This window comes from Anolis carolinensis, chromosome 5 (assembly GCF_035594765.1).
Source record: "Anolis carolinensis isolate JA03-04 chromosome 5, rAnoCar3.1.pri, whole genome shotgun sequence".
In the NCBI taxonomy this organism is placed as follows: domain Eukaryota; kingdom Metazoa; phylum Chordata; class Lepidosauria; order Squamata; family Dactyloidae; genus Anolis; species Anolis carolinensis.
This window is the reverse complement of record NC_085845.1, coordinates 197,162,599-197,189,712: the sequence shown is the minus strand read 5'-3', so window position 1 is coordinate 197,189,712 and position 27,114 is coordinate 197,162,599. Positions and strand designations below refer to the sequence as shown.

General features: G+C 40.4%; 1 protein-coding gene and 1 long non-coding RNA gene across 5 annotated transcripts in view; both read right to left on the bottom strand.

Annotated features, from left to right (window-relative positions):
• Positions 1–14,565: 14,565 nt before the first annotated feature.
• On the bottom strand, positions 14,566–19,293 carry LOC134299669 (uncharacterized). 2 transcript variants are annotated; one of them, XR_010006930.1, is made up of 3 exons: positions 18,710–19,293; positions 18,053–18,232; positions 14,566–14,992 (listed from the first exon to the last, which is right to left on the bottom strand). It is a non-coding gene; the product is annotated as an uncharacterized LOC134299669 (long non-coding RNA). The 2 variants fall into 2 exon arrangements; XR_010006929.1 differs by lacking the exon at positions 18,710–19,293 and having other exon boundaries at positions 18,053–18,352.
• Positions 19,294–25,621: 6,328 nt separating this feature from the next.
• sfmbt2 (Scm like with four mbt domains 2) overlaps positions 25,622–27,114 on the bottom strand; it is a 74,092-nt gene continuing 72,599 nt past the window's right edge. For all 3 annotated transcript variants that reach the window (XM_003220734.4, XM_008110256.3, XM_062983295.1), the window contains one exon: positions 25,622–26,319. In XM_003220734.4, the coding sequence (XP_003220782.2) occupies positions 26,179–26,319 (141 nt within the window). In that variant the 3' untranslated portion in view covers positions 25,622–26,178. The remainder of the gene's footprint in view (positions 26,320–27,114) is intronic.

Sequence of the window (27,114 nt, the reverse complement as noted above, 5' to 3'; positions counted from 1 at the left end):
AATGCAGTTTAACACCACTTTAAATGTCATGGCTCAATGCTATGAAATCATAGGAGTTGCAGTTTTACAAGGTCTTTAGCCTTCTCTGCCAAAGAGTGCTATTGCCTCACTGAACTACAAATGCCATGCTTCCATAGGATCGAGGCATATCAATTTAAAACGGGGTCAAATTGTATTAATTCTACAGTGTAGATGTGCCCTAAGATGCGACTGAAACCTAAACACATCTTATTATTGCATACTCTGTAAATCCACATTAAAGAATTTTCTTCTCTCTTCTCTCTCTCTCCTTTCTTTCTTTCTTTCTTTCTTTCTTTCTTTCTTTCTTTCTTTCCTTCTTTCTTTCTTTCTTTCTTTCTTTCTTTCTTTCTTCCTTCCTTTCTTCCTACCTACTTACGGATCGCCCTCCCAGTGCAATGCTGAAGTTACTACAACTTCAAAATGCTGTGGATCTTCCAGGATTGGATCACAGTTTCCAAGGCAACTGTTTGTATGTGAGTTTTAACTTGCACGGTTTTCCGCCTGACAGGCAAGAGCTGGTCTAAAAAAGAAGAAGAAGAAAAAGAAGAAAGCCAGGACAAAAAGAAAAACAGTCATATGCATCCTTTGTAAAAGGAAGGAAGGAAGGAAGGAAGGAAGGAAGGAAGGAAGGAAGGAAGGAAGGAAGGAAGGAAGGAAGAAAGAGACGAAAACAAAATTATAGTGAAAGATTTTAAATGATTGTGTTGCAAGACGCTTCAAATAAATTGCCTGATTTTCACAGTGGGAAGAAAAAGCAATCGAAGAGCTGCAACAGAGTGAAATGTCATTCTCCCCAAGTTACATTCCCAAGGGATTTTTGGTCATAACTGTCCATTGGTGAGTCCCAACTTTAAAACCGCTATCCAAGTTGGTGGACCAATTTGAGGTTTGCCAAATTGAACAGCATTATATGGTCAGTGTAGACCGGCCATGGGCAAACTTGGGCCCTCCAGGTGTTTTGGACTTCAACTCCCACCATTCCTAACAGCCGGTAGGCTGTTAGGAATGGTGGGAGTTGAAGTCCAAAACACCTGGAGGGCCCAAGTTTGCGCATGTCTGATTTAGAGCTATCTTTCTTCTTAACATCTCTAAGGATGCTACAAAAATAACTTGTAATTTAGGAGTTTTGTTTCACAAAGCAGCTTGTTCCAATAAGGCACCTCTATTACAAAGCTTTGTCCTAAACTCCAGTCTCCACTCCGTTTTGTAAAGCTGATCTACTCTACCCAGCTCTTTGATTAGAGCCTGCTATTCATGAATTCAGTTCTGCTATTTTAGTCCAGATTTCACAAGCTCTTTTCTTGAAGTCTTGGAGCAGCAGAGTCCAGATTCTACTACTTTGCTGCTTTCTTTGTACGGAGGATTGTTCAGCGCCGTTTCTATCTTCCTTTGACCCGGTGGTGTTACTATAGCTACTCTTGTTCTTATCCTTCACTTCCCAAAAGCCTTGTCAGTTTGGAGAATTATTCAACTCATCAAAAGCCTGCAAATCGGCTAAACCCAATATGTTCTATTACAAGGAGGGCTTGGTGTTGCTCTCAGAGACCAATGAACAAATCATCAACAGCCAGCGCACGGCGCTTGTGTTCAGCGAGACGCAGAAGCGGCGGTGGCAGGACTGAATGCAAAGCGGCTGCAAAAGACAAAAAAGGACCTCCAGAGCTGTATTATGCTATTAATCATTGATGGGACAAGAAGGATTCGGTGCTAGTGTCTTAAGTGTTTAGATGTGTGAGGCTGTGAGCTCAAACTGTTCCGGGTTTTAGTCAGAACTTTAAATGATCAATGCAAGGCACAGCCTCCTTATGCCATATACAGGCTCAATGCCTTGGAGAGCTTGCAGGTTGGACTAAAGCCTGGACTGGATTCACTATGCTCATGAACATGTACGCTCCCAGCTACTGCTGCTCTATATCTATAGTATCTAGCAGCTTTTGTGGCTAGGGATTCCAGATCAAATAATGAACAAGGGTCCATCCACACTGGCTATTGGATGCAGTTCAAAGCTAGCGATGTTAGACAGTAAAAGTGTGTGAAAGAGAGCCCTGATGCACACCAGTTCTCTATGGTTTGTATAATTACTATCCCTAGTAAAGAACACAGATGTCTATTTTAACAAAGTATCAAAATGTGGTAAATAATAATGGTCCAATATGCTAGTTGAAAATAGTATGTATATTAGAACACCATATACATTTCACATTATCTAAAACATAACTATGTCCTCTGAAATCATATAGGATCAACACCAAAATATTATTTAAGTATGTTAAAGCAAACAAATGTTTAATCCAGTGGAAATTCTTCCAGGACTATAAAAAGGGCTGTGGCGCAGGCTGGTGAGCAGTTGCTGCAATAAATCACTCTGACCATGAGGTCATGAGTTCGAGGCCAGCCCGTGGCGGGGTGAAAATTAAAAATTATGATTAAAAATTAATCAATAAAAAATAAAAAATAGCCCCTGCTCATTGCTGAACTAGCAACCCGAAAGATAGTTGCATCTATCAAGTAGGAAATAAGGTACCACTTATAAAAGTGGGGAGGCAAGTTTAACTAATTTACGACATTGGAATAAGGAAGTGAGGAAGTGCCGTCAGAGTGGATGATGAAGCAGCTGCTCCCCCCAGTGGCCAGAATCGAACATCCCTCAGGAGAAGGTTAAATTTCCTCTGCGTCTGTCTGTCTGTCTGTCTGTTTCTGTCCCGGTTCGATGTGTTTATGGGCATTGAATGTTTGCCCTATATGTATATAATGTGATCTGCCCTGAGTCCCCTTTGGGGTGAGAAGGGCGGAATATAAATACTGTAAATAAAAAATATTGAGACTGTTTGATTTCAATCCATGGTTAACTCAGTTAAAATTTATTGGAAATCCTCTCAGAACTACAGAGACTTGTATATCTATTTGTTTGCTTTATAGAGTCATGGGAGTTTTACTACTTCTCTGCTAAATAGGGATGGTACCTCATCAAACTGCAACTCCCATGCTTCTGTAGCAATGTGGCAGTTAAAGAGGGGTTGAACTGTATGAATTTTACGGTGTAGATGCTCCCTAAGAGCAAGGTGGTTTGTCCTTTACAAGGCATTCTAGGGTTGAGGAGCAGCTATCAAGACTTAGCCGATGAACTCACTGCCCTAAGTTTGCAAGATCAGAGTGGGGCATTAACAACAGAATATCTTGGAAGTCTCTCCTTCATGTGGTGGTCATATGTTGCCCTCCTTCTGGTTGGTTGATATAGATCAACACATTTGACTGCATTTTGGATTGTTCCGGTGGGCCATGGCTATGGAGACCATCACAATGAGCAACTGCAGTTAAAAATGCAATGTTGTACCACTGGTGTGTGGTAGCATACTCTGTATTATCGCCTCCAAGCAACTATTTAGTGGTAGTATTCAGAACCAGCCACTCTACAAAAGCAGTTCCATGTGGAGTGTGTTACAACCAAGTTCACTTCTATCTTCCATCCCTATATCTTCTTCCAAGTCTCTGTCTGATTTTTCCACTGGGATGCCTTGAACACTCTTTGTGCAAGACTTATCCATACTTCTTTCAGAGGCAGCTGATGGATGTTAGCAGGAGAAGGGGTGTTGTTGTTGTTGTTGTTGTTGTTGTTGTTGTTGTTGTTATTATTATTATTATTATTATTATTATTATTATTTTATTATGACACAGCAAACAAGATAGATATGCTGGATTTCGTATCACAAAATCACAAGTCAAACACTTCCCAAGTGTCTAGAACTGTGTGATGTATTTTCGGATGATGCGTGCAGATCCCAGCAGGGTGGCCTTTTGCAGTTGGCAGATTGTGATTTTGTCAATGTCTATTGTTTCCAAATGCCAGCTGAGGTCTTTTGGCACGGCACCCAGTGTGCCCATTACCACCGGGACCACCTGCACTGGTTTCTGCCAGAGTCTTTACAGTTCAATCTTGAGGTCCTGATAGCGCCTGAGTTTTTCCTGTTGTTTTTCGTCAATGCGACTGTCACCTGGGATGGCAACATCAATGATCCAAACCTTTTTCTTTTCCACAACTGTGATGTCTGGTGTGTTGTGTTCCAGAACTTTGTCAGTCTGGATTTGGAAGTCCCACAGTATCTTTGCGTGGTCATTTTCCAATACCTTTGCAGGTTTGTGATCCCACCAGTTCTTTACTGCTGGCAGGTGGTACTTATTATTATTATCATCATCATCATCATCATCATCATCATCATCATCATCATCATCATCATCATGCTTATTTATATCTTGCTTTTCTCTCCAGAAGGAGACTCAAAGCAACCAATCCATGCTAAGTCCTATTCCAGACTAAGGAAACTTTCTGAACTGAACTATTCCACCAAATTAGTTCAACATCTTTGAAGTTCAGACTAAAACTCAAAGTGTTTTTTTCTAACCTCATTGATACAGCAGTGTGTTGATCCCTTTTCTTCCTGCAAGTATTCTTTTTGATGGATGCTTTTTCTATATACTGGCACTCTCAACACCCTTGTCATCATGTCAGAAAGTTTCACCTTTGTCTTCATGTGCATCTACACTGTTGTATCAATGCAGCGTGACATTGCCATTGCTCCGTGCTTTGGATTCCTGGGAGATGTAGTTTGGTGAAGCACCAGCACTATTTGGCAGGGAAGACTAAAGACCTTGTAAAACTACAATTTTCATTATTCTATAGCTGAAAGGTCGCAGGTTCGAATCCGGGGAGCGGAGTGAGCGCCCGCTGTTAGCTCCAGCTTCTGCCAACCTAGCAGATCAAAAAAATGCAAATGTAAGTAGATCAATAGGTACCACTCTGGCGGGAAGGTAACGGCACTCCATGCAGTCATGCTGGCCACATGATCTTGGAGGTGTCTATAGACAATGCCGGCTCTTAGGCTTAGAAATGGAGATGGGTACCAACCCCAAGAGTCGGACATGACAGGACTTAACGTAACGGAAAACCTTTACCTTTACTTATAGCATTCTATAGCATCAAGACGTGGCTGTAGGAACGGTTTCAAACTGCATTAATTTTACAATGTAGATGCACCCATCATGTGCTTGCTCTTTGTGCTTTTTCTTCAATCTTTTGTCATACGATGTCACCTTTCTGTCTCCAATGCTGTATTTCCTCTTTATTCTCCTTCTAGACGCTCTAGATTTACACTTTCATTCTCCCATCTTTATCGAATCCCTTCAGATATAACAGTGGATATCGCTTGTTCATTAAACTGTGCTAACTCCGCATAGAGTCTTGCCAGAAACGAGGCAGCCTATTGTGCTATTATTTATATCTTGTCTTCTGTTCCATTCTGCTCTCAACGTTGTTTCCTCTTTTTTATCACAATGTACACTGCATGTGCCTTGGGGCAGGGACCTACAGCTTGCTTCTCTGCCTGCAATTTCATGGAAGCCTTGCTCCTCCAAACTATTGCCTCTATTGGCTCTTGGGTCTTTCTCGAAGGCATTGCAAAATAAGCCCCAGCATGGTTTCCATGTCCTTAATTGAGTCCCTGGCTACTGTTCTAATCCGAGAACAAAATCATAGCCAAGTATCTACACAGCAAACAATTTTCTGTTTTCATTGTTTGTCCATTAGCATACAGCTATCCTAGTAATTTTAATGAAACGAGGGGGGAAACACAGACACACCAGACTATTATCTGCTGGAGGGAGCATATTAAAATTCTGGGAGCTCAGGAGTTGTTTAATATTTTCTGCTTCCAAGAATTCAGCATGCGGTCTCTTTGAGCTCCTCTGCAGAGACTGGAAAGAAAATGTTCGTTTTATCCTCAGATCTTTTGTGCACTAAAAAAAAGACAGTGCATTTGAGTGGATGGAGGCAGGATGAGCCAGAATGTCACTTGTCTGTGGTCCAATACTTTGTATAACTTCAAGGGGTACACAAATGAAAATGGGAACAAAGCATTTTTATAGCAGATTTAGGTCAATCCAAATTCAGAAAAAGTCTTCAAGTGCCATGGGTGTTTATCTTCCTGAGGGTACATCAGTCCATTGAAATTAAAGGCAGGCATATCCTCCAACTGCTCCTTTTTAAATCCCACCTGTTTAGCTGCTTTCAAAATGTCCTGGTTTCCCATTCCGCCTCCCACATTTGTCTCTCACATCAATTTATTTCAACTGCTTTAAAACTCTGTTCAAAGTGCAAAAACTGTTTGCACTCAACTCTTTCTGTGTTGCACCCTAGCATTGAGACATCCTTTCACCTAGCACCAGAGTCCAGTCATCCAGTAATAAAATGTTTAATGAAAAAAGTACTGTATATACCGAGTATAAGCCTAGTTTTTCAGCCCTTTTTTTAGGACTAAAAAAGCCCCCCTCGGTTTATACTCGGGTGAGGATCCTAGTTGGCTTATATTTGGGTCAGCCTATACTCGACAATATATATGGTACATTTATTATTTTTCTCTATTATTATTGGTATTGTTACATTTATTATTTTACTCTATTATTATTACATTTATTATTGTACTATATTATTGCTGCTACTATTACATTTATTTTACTCTATTTTATTATTATTATTAATACATTTATTATTTCACTCTGAGCTTATTATTATTATTACATTTATTTATTTATTTTTATTTACAGTATTTATATTCACCCCGAAGGGGACTCAGGGCGGATTACAATGAACACATATATGGCAAACATTCAATGCCAACAGTCAAACAACATACATTAGACAGACTCAGAGGCATTTTTAACATTTTTCCAGCTTTCACGATTCCGGCCACAGGGAGAGCTGTTGCTTCACCGTCCAGTAGTGGCTGTACTTCCTCATTCCTTTCCTCGTGTTTTGCTGGCAGTTTTATGGTGTTGTAAATTAGCCTCCCGCATAAAGCGTCCCTAAATTTCCCTAATTGACAGATGCAACTGTCTTTTGGGGCTGCATAGGTCAACAGCAAGCTGGGGCTATTAATGGTCGGAGGCTTAACCTGAACCGGGCTTCGAACTCATGACCTCTCAGTCAGTAGTGATTTATAGCAGCTGGTTACTAGCCAGCTGCGCCACAGCCCGGCCCCTTTTATTATTTATTATTCTACTCTATTATTACATGTCTTATTTTCCTGTATTTATTATTATTAAAAGGATACATAAGCACATTTATATGGAAGAAGTTGAGAATAATGATTTGATCAGAGTTGGACAGTCTTATCTTAAATTAGAGCTTGATGTAAATATTCAAAAACATTTAACCTACTGATGCCTCAATTAATGTAATTTTTTGGTATCTATTTTTATTTCTGAAATTTATCACCCTCGGCTTATACTTGAGTCAATGATTTCCCAGTTTTTTTGTGGTAAATTTAGATGCCTCGGCTTATATTTGGGTCGGCTTATATTCGAGTATATATGGTATATAAAAGGGGTGGGAAAGGGCAAATCCAAAAGTAAGGATATAAAGGCAAATCCAAAAGTCAGGACAGTCAGGATATAAAAAGCAATACAGAAAATAAGCCAGAGTTCAGGAGCAGTAATCCAATAATGCCAGGGTAAACCCCAGAACCAAGGAATCCAAAAACAAAGAATTAATCCAAGGTATTTCCATGAACATGAACACTGGAAACTCTCCCTGGTAAACTCTCCAAAGGTACATAAGCGTAGACAGGAGCATGCAGGAACTTGGAAACATGGACAGGGACCAATTCCCATTAGCAATGTTGTCTCCTCTGAGATACTTGAAGCCAAACCACTTAATTTAAGCCCATCCAGGTTCCCATGCGATCATGCCTAACACACCTGGACTTCAAGGTCTTATCTTGAATCTGCTGAGAAAACCAAGTTTGCCTGCTTTTCACACCCTGCATTCTCAGGTCTAGCTACACTCCTCTGAAACCTTCTTATCTTCCCAAGGCCTTTTCTCAAGGAAACTGGTACTTTTAGTTTCCCCTTTTGCCTGGGAATGATCTAAAGAATTCCAAACATCAGCCTGGTCAGTCTGATCTGCCTGCAATCCTCCCTGAACACTCACAGACGCCTCATTGTGGAACCCATCATCCCCCTCATCCTCTGAACATTCAGAAAAATCTTCTGATGCTTGCCAGACTGCAACACTCTGCAAGAAGGAGAGAAAAAGGAAGGCAGAATCTTGTCCTTCCCAGTCGGGTCAGGCAAAAGCAAACGGATGCAGACTCTCCTAGCTTGTCTGTTCTTCCTCATTCAAATCTTTTGCCATCATGATCACACTTGTCTGTTGGATGCAATTGTGAATGGGCCAGCTAGTACCTCCTATTAAAGGATCCCCCTAGGCAGGAAGCAGCAAGGCTGCAAGGCTATTCAATGCTAATCAAGGTGGCCAATTACAACATTCACACTTGCCTCCAACAGACAAAGAGTTCTTTCTCCCACCCTGGACCTTCCACAGATATATAAACCCCACTTGCCTAGGTTCCAAGAGACTCCACAACCTCTGAGGATGCCTGTCATAGATGTGGGCGAAAAGTCAGGAGAGAAAGCTTCTGGAACATGGCCATACAGCCCAGAAAACTCACAGCAACCCATTGATTCTGGCCATGAAAGGCTTCAACAACACGTTAATGATGTTATTGGTGACTGATGTTGCTAGTTACGGCCAGCCAGGACTGCGACAATCATCTTTTTTCTGTATGTATCAGGAAGCATAAAATTATAAAATTATGCTACAATAAATTACTATTTAATTAAAAACTATTTAATGCCTTAAAACCACTTTCATTTAAAGGCAACTGCAATTTAATTACCCCTTTCCAATTGTTCAAAGAAAAGGTTCCCACATCTCAATAAAGCTCCAGTCAGAGGTCTCTCCTCTTCCTTTCTTTCTGAATTAAAAGGGGAAAAAATTCAAAATCCATTATCCTGCGTGTGAAATGTAGAAAGACCTCGCGGCAGAGAGATTGCAGGCCTTTGGGAAAATCAAGCCGTCGTTGTGCCGGACACTTTTAATATTGAGATTTTATCTTGTGTCGCAAACTGAATTAAACCATGGGAAATCAATTATGGGATGAGAGTTAATCCTCTAATCCTCTGTTTGTCTGGGTTTGCAATCAGCGCAGCCGCATCGTTAAAACGGAAATGAAAGGAAAAAGAAATCATCCTAGTTCTCCCCAACTGCGTTTTCCAGCCCAAATCGAGGCTTAATGTTTGCCCTCTAATTTGCCCCTAGTTTTTCTTTAACATGGTTTTAACCATCATACACTAGAATTGTTTTAAAAAACTTGCATTGAGTGAGTTGCAGGGTATTTTCAATGCTATGGAATCATGGGAGTTGTAGTTTTGTGAGGTAGAGAAGGATAAAGACCTTGTAAAACTGCAACTCCCAAGGATTCCATAGTGTTGAGTCATGGTAGTTAAAGTGGGATCAAACTGCATTAGGTCTACAGTGTAGATTCACTCTCAGCTAGATTGGTTGTGGAATCAGCACACTAGTAAATGCTGTTCTTTCTATGGTCTATTCTAGTTGACACTAACAATAGAACTGAGGTCCCCCTACTGTGTTTTTATTTTATTTTGGAATAAATTGAAAAATAATTCAGCCGTTGGATTGCAGGAGGGATGAATTAGTTGTCATGACAACCCATCTGAACGACATCGAGAAAACCCTTGGAGTGGAGATTGCATAATCATATGTACCCATGAAGCACTTTAAAGTTCGAATTTGTAAAAAAAAAAAAAGATAAGAAAAAAAAGCATGTGCTGAGAGGGTGAAAACTATTATACAAACTACCAAGTATTCATGAGAGTGGAGTTGGGACTGTTTACCAAAGGAAGTAGACATTCAGAAGAAGAAAAACATTCAGGTATTGATAGGTGTTCATTGACATGTCTTTTCCTTTGTCTAATGGCTCAGGATTTGGGGCGGTGGGGGGGGGGGGCAACCCAGTGGTTAGTTCCAGATGTTGCATTATGGCACTTTGTTAGCACTTAAACAGCAATGGCTCCCTCCTATGAAACCTGGAAGGTTTGGAGATACATTTGATGATGTCCCTGTTCTCAGGTGTGAAATAATTAGACCACCAGCTGAAAACTCAGGATGTTGGAAAAAGCAACCTCCCAAGCCTTTCACTGTTCATTTGTTAATGCATATACAGTAGAGTCTCACTTATCCAAGCCTCGCTTATCCAAGCTTCTGGATTATCCAAGCCATTTTTGTAGTAATTGTTTTCAATATATCATGATATTTTGGTGCTAAATTTGTAAATACAGTAATTACAACATAACATTACTGTGTATTGAACTACTTTTTCTGTCAAATTTGTGGTATAACATGATGTTTTGGTGCTTAATTTGTAAAATCATAACCTAATTTGATGTTTAATAGGCTTTTCCTTAATCCCTCCTCATTATCCAAGATATTCGCTTATCCAAGCTTCTGCCAGCCCATTTAGCTTGGATAAGTGAGACTCTACTGTATTTGCTAACCGGTATTCTATGTGTATGTTGACAATACCTCTTTGGTGTGGGCGGGATTATAGACATGATTGTACTGAGCATATTCAGACTCAGGACTCCCTTTTATATTCAGTGTCTGCTTAACACCTCAATGGAGGTGGATGCATGTTACTGTTTGGACTTCAGTAGGGAAATATGACTTATGGACTTCAGTGAGTACAACTATACCTAAAGACTATGAACTACTGATTAAGAATTATACCCTGTATACTCAACACACAGAGAACTACATCCTATCTATAACTGAACTTAAATAAGAAATGTGTCTGTATGGTGAATTAATACAAGATGTTTGTGAGTAAACAAGATATGTTATTGGGTTGTTGTATGTTTTTCGGGCTCTATGGCCATGTTCCAGAAGTATTCTCTCCTGACGTTTCGCCCACATCTATGGCAGGCATCCTCAGAGGTTGTGAGGTAGGGAGAAACTAAGCAAGAAAGGTTTATATATATCTGTGGAAAGTCCAGGGTGAGAGAAGAACTCTTGTCAGATGGAGGCCAGTGTGGATGTTGTAGTTAATCACCTTAATTAGCATTGAATAGCTTCATCTCCTGGCTTCTTGCTGCTTGGGGGCATCCTTTGCTCAGAGTCGTTAGCTGTCCCTGGTTGATTCATGTCTGGAACTCCTCTGTCTGTCTGAAAAATGCACTGGTCAGGGCGGCAACATTCAAAATAATATTTTTATAACACAGGAGGCAAAACCTTTTGACCCACCCTTGTGTATATAATACCTATATATCTTTTTTGTTGTTGGTAGTACTGACATTAGACTGTGTCTTACAATTGATGGCATCTTAGAATCAAAGAAATACTGTAGCTGCTGGTGTTATCAAATTTTCTGATACCTTAGCTGTGATATGGTGGTCTGGTCTGGTTTGGGACTACTCATGCCAACATCAGGCATACACAATATGGAAATGATGGAAGTGAGGCTGATATGAGATGCCTTGTTTCATTTCTTCACTGTAGCAACGTCCTCCAGTGTATAATGGACTGGCAAGCACCAGTTCAGAAATGTAAACTTTCAGCAGGTTCAGATGGGTTTGTTCAGGAAACAAACATAAGTGTTGTAAGAACTGAAAACTTTTCACTCAAACAGTACACGTAAAGCACAAAGCAGTTCACATATTTTTTTTCAGGCTTTCTTCCCATTCGCCAACATCCCAAAACGTTATGTCTTTTCAGGCTTCTCTCCTGTACTAAGTTTCTCACAGAAATGATCTTGGGAGATGGGCTTCCATTTTTCTGCTTCTCATCTACTCATTCATTACTTCAATTTGAGTAATCCTATTTCCCAGCATTCTAAGCTATATATAGAGCCCCCGATGGTGCAGCGGGTTAAACTGCTGAGCTGCTGAACTTGCTGACCAAAAGGTTGCTGGTTCGAATCTGGGGAACAGGGTGAGCTCCTGCTGTCAGCCCCAGCTTCTACCAACCTAGCAATCGAAAACATGCAAATGTGAGTATATCAGTAGGTAACTCTCCGGCAGGATGGTAATGGCACTCCATGCAGTTATGCTGGCCACATGACCTAGGAGGAGTCTGTGGACAATGCCGGCTCTTCAGCTTAGAAATGGAGATGAGCACCAATCCCCAGAGTTGGACACGACTAGACTTAATGTCAAAAGAAAACATTTACCTATAAGCAATGTAGCCTATTTCATCATCCAGGGGTTTACAAAGTACATGCAAAAGTATAACATGTCAGCATGGCATGATCTAGAAACATGTGTGATCACAAAAATTCTACACAAAGAAGCAATCCCAAGGGTTCTCTCTAAAACTGCAGCCTATAGGCAATTTCTTTCTTTCCTCTGCTCCCTCATTCATTGTTTTCCATTCTTCCTTTGTGCAGATATTTTTTAAAATGAATTTAGATATCTAAATGTAAGTGAAAATGATTCAAGAGAAACCTCTGAATGAGCTGCAGTGTTCAAAAAAAGCCTATAAATCATCCGCAGCCATACTGAGTGGCTTATAATCAAACAGGAGAATGAATGAAAATGAACAATGCTACTTAATAATAAAAGGACTATGTAATTATGGTACTATCAAGTCATCCATCTTTGCTGATCTCATATGATTCTTTACCGGAATGATAGATTGTCCTTCTCCCTTTCCCCCGCTTCCTATAGAGATTTACCATATTAGATTGGGCTGTAAGATGTTTTATTAAAATATCCTGACCTTAGGATAGCTGACTTCTTTCCAATTGCTGATGGTGAACTTTTGTTAAGTTCTGGGCAATCAAGCCCCATTATCCGTGGGCCATGGGGCCATGATGGCACAGTGGGTTAAACCGCCAGCTGTTGTTGTTGAAAGCTTTCATGGCCGGAATCACAGGGTTGTTGTGTGTTTTCTGGGCTGTATGACCATGTTCCAGAAGCATTCTCTCCTGACATTTTGCCCACATCTATGGCAGGTATCCTCAGAGGTTGTGAGGTATAATAATAATAATAATAATAATAATAATAATAATAATAATAATTTATTATGACACAGCAAACAAGATAGATATGCTGGATTTCGTATCACAAAATCACAAGTCGAACACTTCCCAAGTGTCTAGGACTGTGTGATGTATTTTCGGATTATGCGTGCAGATCCCAGAAGGGTGGCCTTTTGCAGTTGGCAGATCGTAATTTTGTCAATGTCTATTGTTTCCAAATGCTGGCTGAGATTTTTTGGCACAGCACCCAATGTGCCAATCACCACCGGGACCACCTGCACTGGTTTCTGCCAGAGTCTTTGAAGTTCAATCTTGAGGTCCTGATAGCGGCTGAGTTTTTCCTGTTGTTTTTCATCAATGCGACTGTCACCTGGGATGGCAACATCAATGATCCAAACCTTTTTCTTTTCCACAGCTGTGATGTCTGGAGTGTTGTGTTCCAGAACTTTGTTAGTCTGGATTCAGAAGTCCCACAGTATCTTTGCATGCTCATTTTCCAATATTTTTATTATTATTATTATTATAGTTATTATTATTATTATTATTATTATTATTATTATTATTATTATTATTATTATTGGAAAAGAAAAAGGTTTGGATCATTGATGCTGCCATCCCAGGTGAGAGTCGCATTGATGAAAAACAACAGGAAAAACTCAGCCGCTACCAGGACCTCAAGATTGAACTTCAAAGACTCTGGCAGAAACCAGTACAGGTGGTCCCGGTGGTGATGGGCACACTGGGTGCCCTGCCAAAAGATCTCAGCCGGCATTTGGAAACAATAGACATTGACAAAATTACGATCTGCCAACTGCAAAAGGCCACCCGACTGGGATCTGGACACATCATCCGAAAATGCATCACACAGTCCTAGACACTTGGGAAGTGTTCGACTTGTGATTTTGTGATACGAAATCCAGCATATCTATCTTGTTTGCTGTGTCATACAATGTTGTTATGTCAATAATAATAATAATAATTCCACCATATCTGCGGTTTTGAGTTTTGCAGACTGAATTATTCATGGATTTTATTAAAATGTTTTCTGTAGATACTCCAAACAGATTTATAGTCAACTTCTATTTGTTGCGGTGGAGGATCTAACGACTTCTAGAGAAAGCACCTCTGTAGGAATCTCTAGGTCCTAAAATGTAAGTTTATGTTCAGTTTTCAGTGGAAGTTGACTACAGAGTCATACTGGAAGCACTAGAAATTCCTATCAATTTTGTTATTTGTGTCTTTTCATTTCCACGGGGGTCTTGTGCCCCTAATCCTAGTGATTGTGGAGGGTTGACTGTATATACCAGGCATGGGCAAACTTCAGCCCTCCAGTTGTTTTGGACTTCAACTCCCACAATTCCTAACAGCCTATCGGCTGTTAGGAATTGTGGGAGTTGAAGTCCAAAACAACTGGAGGGCTGAAGTTTGCCCATGCCTGGTATATACAGTGGTGACCTTTATATAAAATGGCAAAATCAAGATGTGCTTTTGGAGAATCCATGAATATGGAGACTTTATTTTCCTCATTACTTATGATAACCTTTCCTCACTGAAACTACTTTTTAGTTACTGATGTTAAAACTGAGAAATATATTGCTATATCCCTGACCAGAAAGGACAGCTCTGTAGGGAATAAAAACAGTACACTTTGCAAATATGATTTGGGATTGTCGCTAGAGAGACTTTTATTCTTGCAAACATTCCTTTTGATTTCCCTGGTCATCCAACATTGGATCTGTCAGGGAATGATAAAGCTAATAACGGCACACATTGCAACCGGATGGTGTGACAACAGCATCAATATCGTTCACATACCTGGCTTTGATTGCTTATGGGAACAGTTTATCACTGAAGTGTAATTTCATTTATTACAGGGAGGCAGCGTATAAAAATATATGAAACACAACAGGAATGAATGGCGAAACAAAGCTTAGGAGACTAATGAGCCATGGGGCTGGAGTAACAAACACAAAGGTTTACACCGAGGCCATTTGTTTTTCGCTGTGTGTAAATCAATCAAAACATCCACGGCACGTGCCAAGTCATTTCATAAGAAGATATTGATGGGCTGGTTTCCCATGTATCTAGACAACAAAAGAAAAAAAAGGGGGGGATAAATAAAGCACAAATTCAAAGAATGAGGCCAGCAACTGACTACCACAGCACCAATTGCTTGGTATATGATAAAGATCAGCCTGCTCGTTAGTGTCAGCCGGCTTGCTATCAGACTGAGAACTGTCCTCCTTTTTAAGTCAATTTGCACCTGGCTAGTTTCAGTATCATCAACATCAACATCATTCCTTGCTGTGGGAAAATGAACTTGCACTCTTTGTTCCTCATCTTCTACAACAGGAACATTTTAAACCTGATTTTGAACCTGAATCCCATAATCCTCATCAGAATCCATCTGAGGTTCCAGCTGAGTCACAACACAGGAGCCACTAGCTTGCGCTGTATAGCAGTATCAGAAACATAATCTGACCAGGTGGCTTTCCTTAATGGATATTGATTAAGTCTCTAGAGTAGACATGGGCAAACTTGGGCCCTCCAGGTGTTTTGGACTTCAACTCCCACAATTCCTAACAGCCGGTAGGCTGTTAGGAATTGTGGAAGTTGTAGTCCAAAACACCTGGAGGGCCCAAGTTTGCCCATGCCTGTTCTAGAATAACTGAAGGAAAGCTGAAGTTTGGTTCTTCATGCTTCCTTTTCAACATGAGCATTTCCCCAAGAAAATGTGAGAAAGCAATTCTATATATGGACTGTAATTGCTGCAGAGTCATGATGATGCTCATATCTGCAAAAGTAGAATTGGTATAATTGCAAAGGTTTCGTGAAAAGCCTATGGAGGTGTGAGAACATATATCATCCCATTGATTCTCCATTAATATGCCATTACAGCCTGAGCCTGACTTGCATGACATGAGGCTGTTTCCTGAGGGTTCATGCTTGAAATAAGTGCTAGAATTAGAAGCTCAGGGAGATCAAAGCAACAAGCTATAAGACTGCTTGCTTTGTCTTCCCTCCTCCTCCGTTTCTTCCCCATTCTCTTCTTCCTTCTTTGTTTTACATCCCATTCTTTTCCTTCAGTTGTTCAAGCCAATAGAAATGGCTGCTTTTTAATTCTCATCCTCTTCCTTCTCAAGCTGTTATCCTATTTGCAATTTTAATCAGAAATTGGTTGCGGCAATTGGTTGAGCAACAAGTAAATACACAGACAAATGTTGAAGTATCTACCACCATGTCTTCAGGAGCTGTTTCAAACTTGGTCTTCTTCTAGGAAGACTCACCTACTAAATTGGGCTTTTCATGTTATTACTGGACATACTGTCAATTTTTCTGATGAATTGTGATGGCCTCCCCTGTCATTTCTAGCATGTACAACTGGCAACATGAACAACCTCAGATATGCAGATGATACCACCTTGATGGCTGAAAGTGAGGAGGAGCTGAGGAGCCTTATCATCAAGATGAAAGAAGACAGTGCAAAAGCTGGGTTGCAGTTGAACATCAAGAAAACCAAGATTAGGGTGTTTAAGATGTTCCACCGATGGTATATAACACCAAAAAAAATTAAGAATAATGTATAAGAATGCTCAAAACAAATGCTGGAAATGCAAGATACAAGAATGAACCTACTTCCATACTTGGTGGACGTGTCCAGAAACAACAAAATTTTGGAAAGATGTGCATGGAGAGTCACAATTTTTTTAGAAAAAGTATTTCCAATGAACTCTATCTTCTAGGCCTAACAGAAAGTATAACAACTTTTACACAGAATGACGATATTCTTTTTGCTTACATAATGACAGCTGCAAGGATAACCTTTGCTAGACAATGGAAATCGGAAGAAATTCCAACAAAAGGCCTCTGGTTAGATAAACTTGATGAAATTTATGACATGAACAGACTAACATACCTATTGAAAGAAAACAGAGGCAGACCAATAAAAAGGACAGACTGGAAAAAGTATGAAACATACAAAAAGAAAGCAATGGATTAACAGAAACAACAAGGAGAAACCCGAGAAATCAAACTACGATGGAGACCAACAAACAAGAAAAGACAACTACTAATTGAAGTTAACCATGAAGAGTAGAAAACGGAAGACCAAACAAACTCCTACCCTCAACACCCTTTTCTTATTCCATCCTACCTCCCCTTTCTCTTTCCCTTCCCTATCCTCTCTCCCTTCATTCTTACCTACTTTTTTTTTCTCCTCTCTCTTTTTCTTTTCTTTTCATTTCCCAACTCATATTCAAGCACCTATTTAAATATGTTTTACTTTTATATAATGCACTTAAAAAACCTGAATAAAAATCTATTATAAAAAAAGAAAACCAAGATTAGGGCAACTAGACAGACTGATGACTGGCAAATAGAGGGAGAAAACGCGGAGGCAGTGACAGACTTTATATTTCTAGGCGCAAAGATCACTGCAGATGCAGACTGCAGCCAGGAAATCAGAAGACGTTTCCTTCTTGGGAGGAGAGCAATGGCCAACCTTGACAAAATAGTGAAGAGCAGAGACATCACACTGGCAAGGAAGGTCCGCATAGTTAAAGCAATGGTATTCCCGGTAGTAACCTATTAAATGCTGAGTTGCACAGTATAATGTCCTGATGCATTATGACTGACACAGAAAAACACATGTACACACAGAATCATTGCCTTTTTGTTACTATAACTTATTTGTATTGGGGCATCAGTTTGCACTATGCTTTGTACAATACAATAATAATAGGAGAAGGGAAAGATGGTGCTCATGCCTGGTATAAGCAGAGGGAGAGTCACACACTAAATTGGTTGAAGCTCTGCAGTTATTCTCTGTTATTCTATACTGGCTATTTTGTTCAAAAGCCATGCTGCTACTTATACTGGCTCTTCCTGTTGTTATTTGCCTTCAGGTTCAGTCCAACTCTATACTGGGTTTTGTTGGCAGGATTTATTCAGAGGACATTTGTCATTGCTTTCCTCTCAATCTGACAGAGTGTGACTTGCTAATGTCATCCAATGAGATTCCATGGCTGGGCAGGAATTTGAACTCTTGTTTCCTAGTATCCTAATTCAACACCCAAATCGCGGTGCCGCAATGGGTTAAACCGTTATGCCGGCTGAACTGCTGACCTGAAGATTGGGTTGCTGACCTGAAGGTTGCCGGTTCAAATCCACGAGATGAGGTGAGCTTCTGTATGTCAGCTCCAGCTTGCAGGGGTCATGAGAGAAGCCTCCCAGCTAACACATCCAAGCATCCCCTGGGCAACGTCTCTGTAGACAGCCAGTTCTCTCACATCAGAAGCGACTTGCATTATGTTCTCAAGTCACTTCTGACACAATAAAAAAACAAACAAATAATCTAAAAACTAGAATCATTTGATCAAAATATCTACAATATTTTCCTTCCTTCCATCCCTTTTTCCTTCCTTCCTTCCTTCCTTCCTTCCTTCCTTCCTTCCTTCCTTCCTTCCTTCCTTCCTTCCTTCCTCCCTCCCTCCCTCCCTCCCTCCCTCCCTCCCTCCTTTCTTTATTTCTTTCTCTCTCTCTCTCTCTCTCCCTCCCTCCCTCCCTTCCTTCCTTCCTTCCTTCTTTCTCTCTCTCTCTCCCTCCCTCCCTCCCTCCCTCCCTCCCTCCCTCCCTCCCTCCCTCCCTCCCTCCCTCCCTCCCTCCTTCCTTCCTTCCTTCCTTCCTTCCTTCCTTCCTTCCTTTCTTTCTTTCTTTCTTTCTTTCTTTCTTTCTTTCTTTCTTTCTTTCTTTCTTTCTTTCTTTCTTCTCCCACAGAGATAACCAGTCCACATAATGCTGACCTTTAACCAAATCAGGTAGTCAAATCCCACTAAAACTCTTTGAGTGGAGGAACATTTTAACCTGCATTAAAAAGATGATTCTCCTGGAGAGCTAATGGTAGATATGAAAGCGATGATGACGTGCTCATCCACTTAAAAAATGTGTCACCAAAAATAAAAATAGAAGCCGCGTGCATTTTCCAAATGCCATCCCACTCCTTGCATTAAGAGAGTCGGTCAGTAGACATCTTTTCAAAGTGAAAATCAGCCACCCACGAATACCAAGAAATTTGCAGGAAATTGTCTCTGAGTTCCACATTTCTCTGAAAATTACGCTCTGACTCATCTCAGCATCCTTAACAGCATGTGGAGCTTGACAAATAACACAAATTGTTCATTTGGTTCAGATAGAGAGGGCGAATTTCAGTCATTATTTTGGTCTAAGAAAAAAAAAGGATATTGAAAAGGCAGAATGGGATAGGAAGGAGGGTCTCCTAGCATTTCCATTCTTGCTTAAATGGGACATTGAAGGAAGGAGCAAAATACACTGTAGCGTTAATTGATTTTTTTAAAAAGGTAGAAGCAATGGCACTTTTACAAGCCACTTATCTTCCCATGCATTGCTAAGGTAGCATTATTCCTTCTCTATGCTGCCATTTTGTAATTCAGTGTCCCTGATTGCTTGTAAACCAGGCTGTTTATTGAGTATTAGTGAAGGCAGTGTTGTTTTATTGCAGGAGTGGTTTGCTTAATGCATGCAAAAAGCTGCATAATTTAAACACACTTTGGTTTTCCAACGCCTCCTTCCCATTAGTTTGCTCTCTAACAGACTCTGCCATGAGGCAAATTACTCTGAAAGGAAAGGGATGGATCACATTTAATTAGAGTGCTTTAACATGAAAACATTGTTGTTGTTTTTTCTTAAAAGGACACCTGTTCTGTCAATGGTGGACCTGCCAGTTTTTAAAATCCTATGATGAAGTCAGCTAATAGGCAGGAATCTTCTCAATATCCTGCGCCTAATATCCTGCCTAACAATATTTGCTAGTGTAACTACCTTTTTAGACATTGTATAAGGAGGTATCAATTACCTTTCTGCACAACTGTTTCCCCCAAATTGATGTCATCATTGCTGAATGGAACTATTTTATTCCACGGATCCAAACAATTGGAAAGAAAGCAGCACTTTTTATTCACAATTTTCCCACTTTCGCACATCTATCCCTAACAAAAGCGCACAGCCTGCTGGGTTTCAAAGCTTAGAGCAGAACTCTAACAAAAATGAACACAGTATCCATTACTGAGATCCTGTATTGTACTTGCTTAGAGCAAATCTATTTCTGTCTAGTCATATTACTTCACTCTTCTGCACAGTACTGGCACTCTGCAAACCTGTGAATGTAGAGCTACATTGAAGACAATGATGAATAGTTGCAACTGTATGGATAGAGACCCTAGAACTGTTTTTAATGTTCCAGGGGTTCAAAATCGGCAGGAAGGCTCTTACTAATTCTATCTAGTTGGCAAATTATTTTCCCCATCTGTTATGACTGAAGCATCCTTGAACATGAAGGTGCTTACAAATACAGTATCTACGTTGGAGTATCCCCAGGTAAGTGCACTGAGCATAGATTGCAAGCAGTCATTCCTGGGAGGGCTTGGTAACAATTGTTTTCTTTATATGCCGCAATAATAATAATAATAATAATAATAATAATAATAATAATAATAATAATTGTCAAGTCAAGTCAAGTCAAGCAAGCAGTCAAAGAAGAAGAACATGCCCTGCCAGAATATGTAAAGCAAAGTGAAGAACCTGCTTTGATTGAAGTAAAAAATCAGAAACTCCTCAAAACACAACAGACAAAAAACCAGTACAAGAAAACCGCACTACAAACTAGAGCTGACAGCTGGCACAACAAAACATTGCATGGAAAGTTCCTTGACAAAATTGAAGGAAAAGCTGACAAGGAGGAGACCTGGCTATGGCTCATGAATGGGACCCCGAAGAAGGAGACAGAAGTCCTGATCCTTGAAGCCCAGGAGCAAGCCATCAGAACAAAGGCAATTAAGGCCAAGATCGAAAAATCAGCTGATGACCCAAAATGCAGACTGTGCAAGGAAACTGACGAAACCATTGATCATATCCTCAGCTGCTGTAAGAAAATCGCACAGACAGACTACAAAGAGAGGCACAACTATGTGGCCCAAATGATTCATTGGAACTTATGCCTCAAGTACCACCTGCCAGCAGTAAAGAATTGGTGGGATCACAAACCTGCAAAGATAATGGAAAATGAACACGCAAAGATACTGTGGATCTTCCGAATCCAGACTAACAAAGTTCTGGAACACAACACACCAGACATCACAGTTGTGGAAAAGAAAAAGGTTTGGATCATTGATGTCGCCATCCCAGGTGACAGTCGCATTGATGAAAAACAACTTGAAAAACTCAGCTGCTATCAGGACCTCAAGATTGAACTTCAAAGACTCTGGCAGAAACCAGTACAGGTGGTCCCGGTGGTGATGGGCACACTGGGTGTCATGCCAAAAGATCTCAGCCGGCATTTGGAAACAATAGGCATTGACAAAATTACGATCTGCCAACTGCAAAAGGCCACCCTGCTGGGATCTGCGGGCATCATCTGAAAATACATCACACAGTCCTAGACACTTGGGAAGTGTTCGACTAATGATTTTGTGATACGAAATCCAGCATATCTATCTTGTTTGCTGTGTCATAATAATAAAATAATAATAATAAAATAATAATAATAATAATAATAATAATAATAATAATAATAATAATAAGAGGATTTAAAGATCGAATTGCAAAGACTCCGGCACAAGCCAGTCAAGGTAGTCCCAGTGGTGGTCGGCACACGGTGCAGTGCATAAAGACCTTGGCCTGCACTTAAACACAATCGGCATTGACAAAATGACCACCTACCATCTAGGGCAGATTATCCAATGGTTGTCTCACCATTTATCACACTTCTGGTTGATCGCTCCTGAAGATGCTCAACTCGCATAGGAGTTTTGTTGTTCCAATTTTGCTAGATCATTTGGTGAAAGTGTGTCTCAATTCTCCCACCCTAGTCTTGGGCTCCTCGAGCCTCCCAGTTACTCTTCTGGAATTCCAGTTACATAAGGACACAGCTGCTACATGATGTTCAAAAATGTATAGCCACGCCCATAAAAGAATGGTCTATAAAATCACCAATGTTTCAGCCAAAGAATTAAGGGTGGAAGCATTCACCACCTTCCCACAACTGGCCTTCTCCACAAATCAGGCTAATGGAAGAGGGCACTTCTAGCACCCGGATGAATTGTTGGGTTGGGTTGCTGAGAGCAGCAGATTCCTCCCTGGGTTGGTCTTGCCAGAGCATAATGTACATCAATCACGCCAAGTGAATGTAGGAAAGTACTCTTAACTGCATTTGCGTTAATAGCCTGACATAATCTTGATGCTTCATTGGGTTACCAACCTTTCAATTACAGCCAATGTGCAAGAGAACATTTATCTACTCAAGGAACAATAATCAGAGTAGTTTCCCTGTTATTGGACATAATGTTGCTCTGAAAATTTTCATAGTGAGGATTTCATGACTAGGCAGCTGTGGATTCATCTCAGGAATCTCCTTTTTCTTGGAATGTCCAGATAGGTAAATATTTTCACTATGGGTCATAATTTAATAATTGCTGGTAGGCTACAAGCAACCTGTTGGCTATATATTGGCTCATCATTCACTTTTCTGTCTGCAAACACCCTTTGCTGTTGTTTCATTGGATTGGGATGACATACCAGGGCCAGCAAAATCTAACTCCTCTTGATTTTCGTTGTAAAACTATATGCCATAATTAAAAAGGTGAAATTTGTAGGTTGAACTTCTTCAAAGCACAATTCAGCTAAAAAATAAGGTGTGTGCTCTCCATACTATGTGTTTCAAAGCAGGTGAGGTCAAGTGAGGCAGGCCTATATAAGCCTGCCTCATGTATCCAGAGAAGAAAGACTTCTGGGCTCCTGCGAAATTAAAGATTTCATGGGACTGGAACAATATCAAGAGTCCCTCCTCTTGGATCACATAAACAATAGGATTTTCAACCCCAATTATGGGATGTCCAATACAAAATTCCAATGATTGGCAATTCAGAGCGAGCGCTAATGGCAAGGCTCCCAAGGAGGAACGACAAGAAGATGACTTGCTGATGGGAGCTGCTCTGAGACTGTGCCAAAGCCTCCTCATTCCTCGGTCGCTCAACCACATATTTTATTAACTCAAAGGAGAGAGGAAAGAGCTATCTGAAACTGAAATTACCATACTGTTGTTTCTCCCAGCTGTTTCTATATCCACTGCTGCCCAATTTAATAAGATGTTCTGAATGCCCAACCGGTAGAACTGTCCCTTGGGAAATTCTTCCATTCGCAGCCAAGGAGTGGAAAGCAATTTCCTCCAAAAGCCGTAATTAACATCTCCCTCCTTCTTCCTGCCTTAACTAGGGGTTCTTCTGAAATGCACACTGACAGTTTCCCCAAGATTGCAATGTGTGCATGTGTTAAATTATTTACCCTTGTTGCCAAAATGAAACTGACATATAAGTCAGGGATGGAATTCATGAGACCTTCCGGATCAATGCTTCTCAATCTCTCCAGTTTAAGAAACCAGCAATTTTGCCCACTGGCTTCAATGTTTCTCTCTTTTCTTGACTCTTCTCAGGAACCAGCAGCCACTGGCCACCCCTTTTGATTGGTCCTGCTCCAGATGTTCTTGGACTGTAAATCCCAACAGCCTCAGACAATATAGCCAATGGTGAGGAATGCTGAGAATTGCAACCCAACGATTTCTTGAGCGTTAGATGAACCCTGTCCCAGTAAAAGGGATCTGCTTTGATTTTACTTTTTTAATTTCCACATTTTAAAGGATGCACAAATGATAGTGTAGTCATATTTCAAAGAGAGCAGTAAGTGCTGTCACTTACCCACCTTTATCTAAATCTTTCAAAAACACCTGCTGTTGTCACATTTTGTGACAGTGCAATGGAGTCTGAGATGGGGATGAGCTAAAGAATCAACTCTAGCAAAACAAGTATTCCAAAGGTTGTAGACTTGTCAGCATCCAAACCATAGGGTATACATGATCTGCTGGGCACAAAATATATGATCAATAAATTATGAAAAGTGGGAGGAAATGTAGAATAAGAAAATGAAATATACTTATGTCTACGATCTAAAAGAGAATTTGATTAAAATGATGTATAGGTGGCATATCACACTGTTCCAATTGGCAAAATTAAAAAGCAAGATACAAGCAAGATGCTGGAAATGTCAAGACCATGATGGTTCCTTTTTCCATATGTGGTGGACATGCAAGAAATCCAAAAGCTACTGGTAGGAAATACATGAAGAATGTCAAAAAATAATGGATAAAAAGTTTCAAATGAAACCAGAACTCTATCTTCTGGGTATGACAGACATGAAAATTGTAAAGAATGAAGAGAAAATTTTGAATTATATAGTAGCAGCTGCCAGGATTTGCATTTGCAAGAGTTTGGAGATTAAAAGAGATACCACCAAAAGAACAATGGACAATAAAGGTATGGGACATAAGAAACATGGACAGACTAACATACTTAATGAAGAAGCATCAAGGCAAGCCGATGAGGGAAACTGATTGGTCTAAGGTAAAGGACTACGTATATGTTACAAAATAGGCAGAAAATAAAGATATGAGGGGGAAAAAAGATTGGTTAGAGAAATTGTGGAGGTGCAGAGAAAGAAGAGGAGAAGCCTGTAGAAGGAGAAGAGAAAAGAAACGAAGACCACTTCGAAAGCGATTGGAAGTACTATATATGTTTAGTAATGTATAAAGGTAAAGGTTTCCCCTAACGTTAAGTCCAGTCATGTCTGACTCTGGGGGTTGGTGCTCATCTCCATTTCTAAGCCGAAGAGCCATAGACACCTCCAAGGTCATGTGGCCAGCATGACTGCATGGAGCGCCGTTACCTTCCCACCGGAATAGTACTTATTGATCTACTCATATTGGCATGTTTTCGAACTGCTAGGTTGGCAGGAGCTGGAGCTAACAGCAGCCGCTCACGCTGCTCCCGGGGTTTGAACCTGGGACCTTTCGGTCTCCAGCTCAGTGCTTTAACGTTTGTTTGTTGTTTGTTTGTTTTTTGTATTGTTTGTTGTTCGTCTGTTTGTTGTTGTTTACTTTTCGTTAACAGTATCATGTGCATGTTCAAGTCTTTTTATTTTAATGTAATGAAAATGAGTGTCAATAAAAAGGATTTTTAAAAATAACCATAGGGTATGAGTGGCTCTCTTGCCAATGGGGTGAATCCACTCTGAAATTTAGTCTGAAATTCAAAAGAGGGCAGAGCCCAATCTTCCCACTGCGTTTGGCATTTCGTATGATTCCTTCAAAATTTAAACTAGATTACCTCCAAAGACCATGATACTGTCTAACCCAGAATTAGTCTTCTAGTTTGTTGCACCTCCATTTGGAGAGAGGATATATTATTCAGCAGTCTGTATGTCTGCCTTGAGAGCCAGTGTGGCAGTAGTTTGAGTGTTGGACTACAACTCAGCCATGAAAAACCAATGGTTGACCATGGACAAGTCACACTCTTAGTCCCAGAAAACTCTGTGATAAGAGTCAGAAACAACATGAAAGGTGCGCAACAACAGCTGCTTTTTCAAGGGTCCCAAAGAAGGAAACCAGAGCCTGGCATCCTCACAGTTGACCATCCCTGGTCTAACCAGACCCAAAAAATATGAACAAGGAGCCCCTGAGGGCAATAGCCTCTGCTGTCTTGATCAATTCAAACCTGCTCTTAAAATTGGAGGCTCTACTTAACTTCATTGACTAATTTGCTGATTTCAATACACAGGATGAACCAGACAAGTGGAGAGCAAAGAACTGCAAATCCTTTTGAATGTCTTTATTAACAACTTGGCTTACGATTCTTCAAGTAGAAAGATTTAGGTTCCTTTTTGAATAAAAATTAAAATATAACTCTGAATATAGATTCTCCCCCCTGCCGTTATTTACATGAAATCATATATACAGATCCATATACACATCCGCGGGATACAATCCTGTATATAAGAATTAACAAACATGCCTCATGGACTTCCATCCAGCAAATATTAAATGCCAGCATTCCTCCTGGTTTGTTTAAGATTTTCGATCTTACAATTGACCTCAAATTGCAACTTGCTATGCTGTGTAACAGAATTCCAAACTGTTCATAAATATAGCTATCCTTGGAAATAAGGGTCCATATCATATTACATGCCAGGATATCAATGCAGGCAGTCAACAGCATAGACTCTTGATCTGTAGTTTATGGGTTGGCTACCCATGCCATTTCCTTGTCTCTTAAGTCCTTAATGGTCATCTTTATAATTTTTGGTCCATTCAGCATCACCCTAGTTACTTATTAAGTTTGTTCTGTTTTAGGAGACTGTGGAGCAAGAGTGGTCAGTTGGCATATTGGGCATAGAAGGCTAGTTTGACCCGTTCAATCTGGTGGCAGAGTTTGATGGCAGGGCCAAGCTTGAGGTCCATGCATTCTTGAACTGTTGGAAGGGTCAGCAGAAGCAGAGCTTGGCCATCAATATCCTGCAGATGGGAAAAGAAATTTAGAAAGAGCTTCATTTTTGAGATTCCATCACTGAAACATGGCCATGTATAAATATGTGAGGGGAAGTCAGGGAGGAGGAAGCAAGCTTGTTTTCTGCTGCCCTGAAGACTAGGACGTGCAACAATGGCTTGAAACTACAGGAAAGGAGAGTCCACCTGAACATTAGGAAGATCTTCCTAACTATGAGAACTGTTCGGTAGTGGAACTCTCTGCCACACAGTGTGATGGAGGCTCCTTTTTTGGAGGCTTTTAAACAGAGGTTGGATGGTGTAATGAAGTGTGAATTTTTTGGATTACAGATGCTATGTTTAATTGTGTTTTACAAGGGTCAATATTTCAGTTATTGCACCTCTGCACTCGGGAGTTGGTTGCCATGGAGAAGGGGTTAGAGCCAACTGCCATTTTGGTGGAGAAGTGCAGGTTTGAAAAAAAAAAAACCAAACAGTTAGTCTGTGCCCTGATGAGGTACAGGGAAGACTGACCTTAAGTTGAAGAGATCAGGGAGGCTCAATTGCTTATTTTGAGTCAGTTTAAAATAAGTTTGGTGTCTTATTTTAAGGTAGTCTGTCTCCTGATAAGGAACAGATAATCTGTGATTGTAATTCACAGGGTGACTGTGATTTAAGAGCAGTAGAGAAAGAAGTGACATTTTAGGAAGTTTGAATCACCTCATTCTAGCTTTGCAACTGTTAACTAAAGTGCCTCTAAGAAGAAAAGTTATTGTAACCACTAAGCTCTGTGCCTGAATAAACTTGTTATTGTTCTTTCTAACA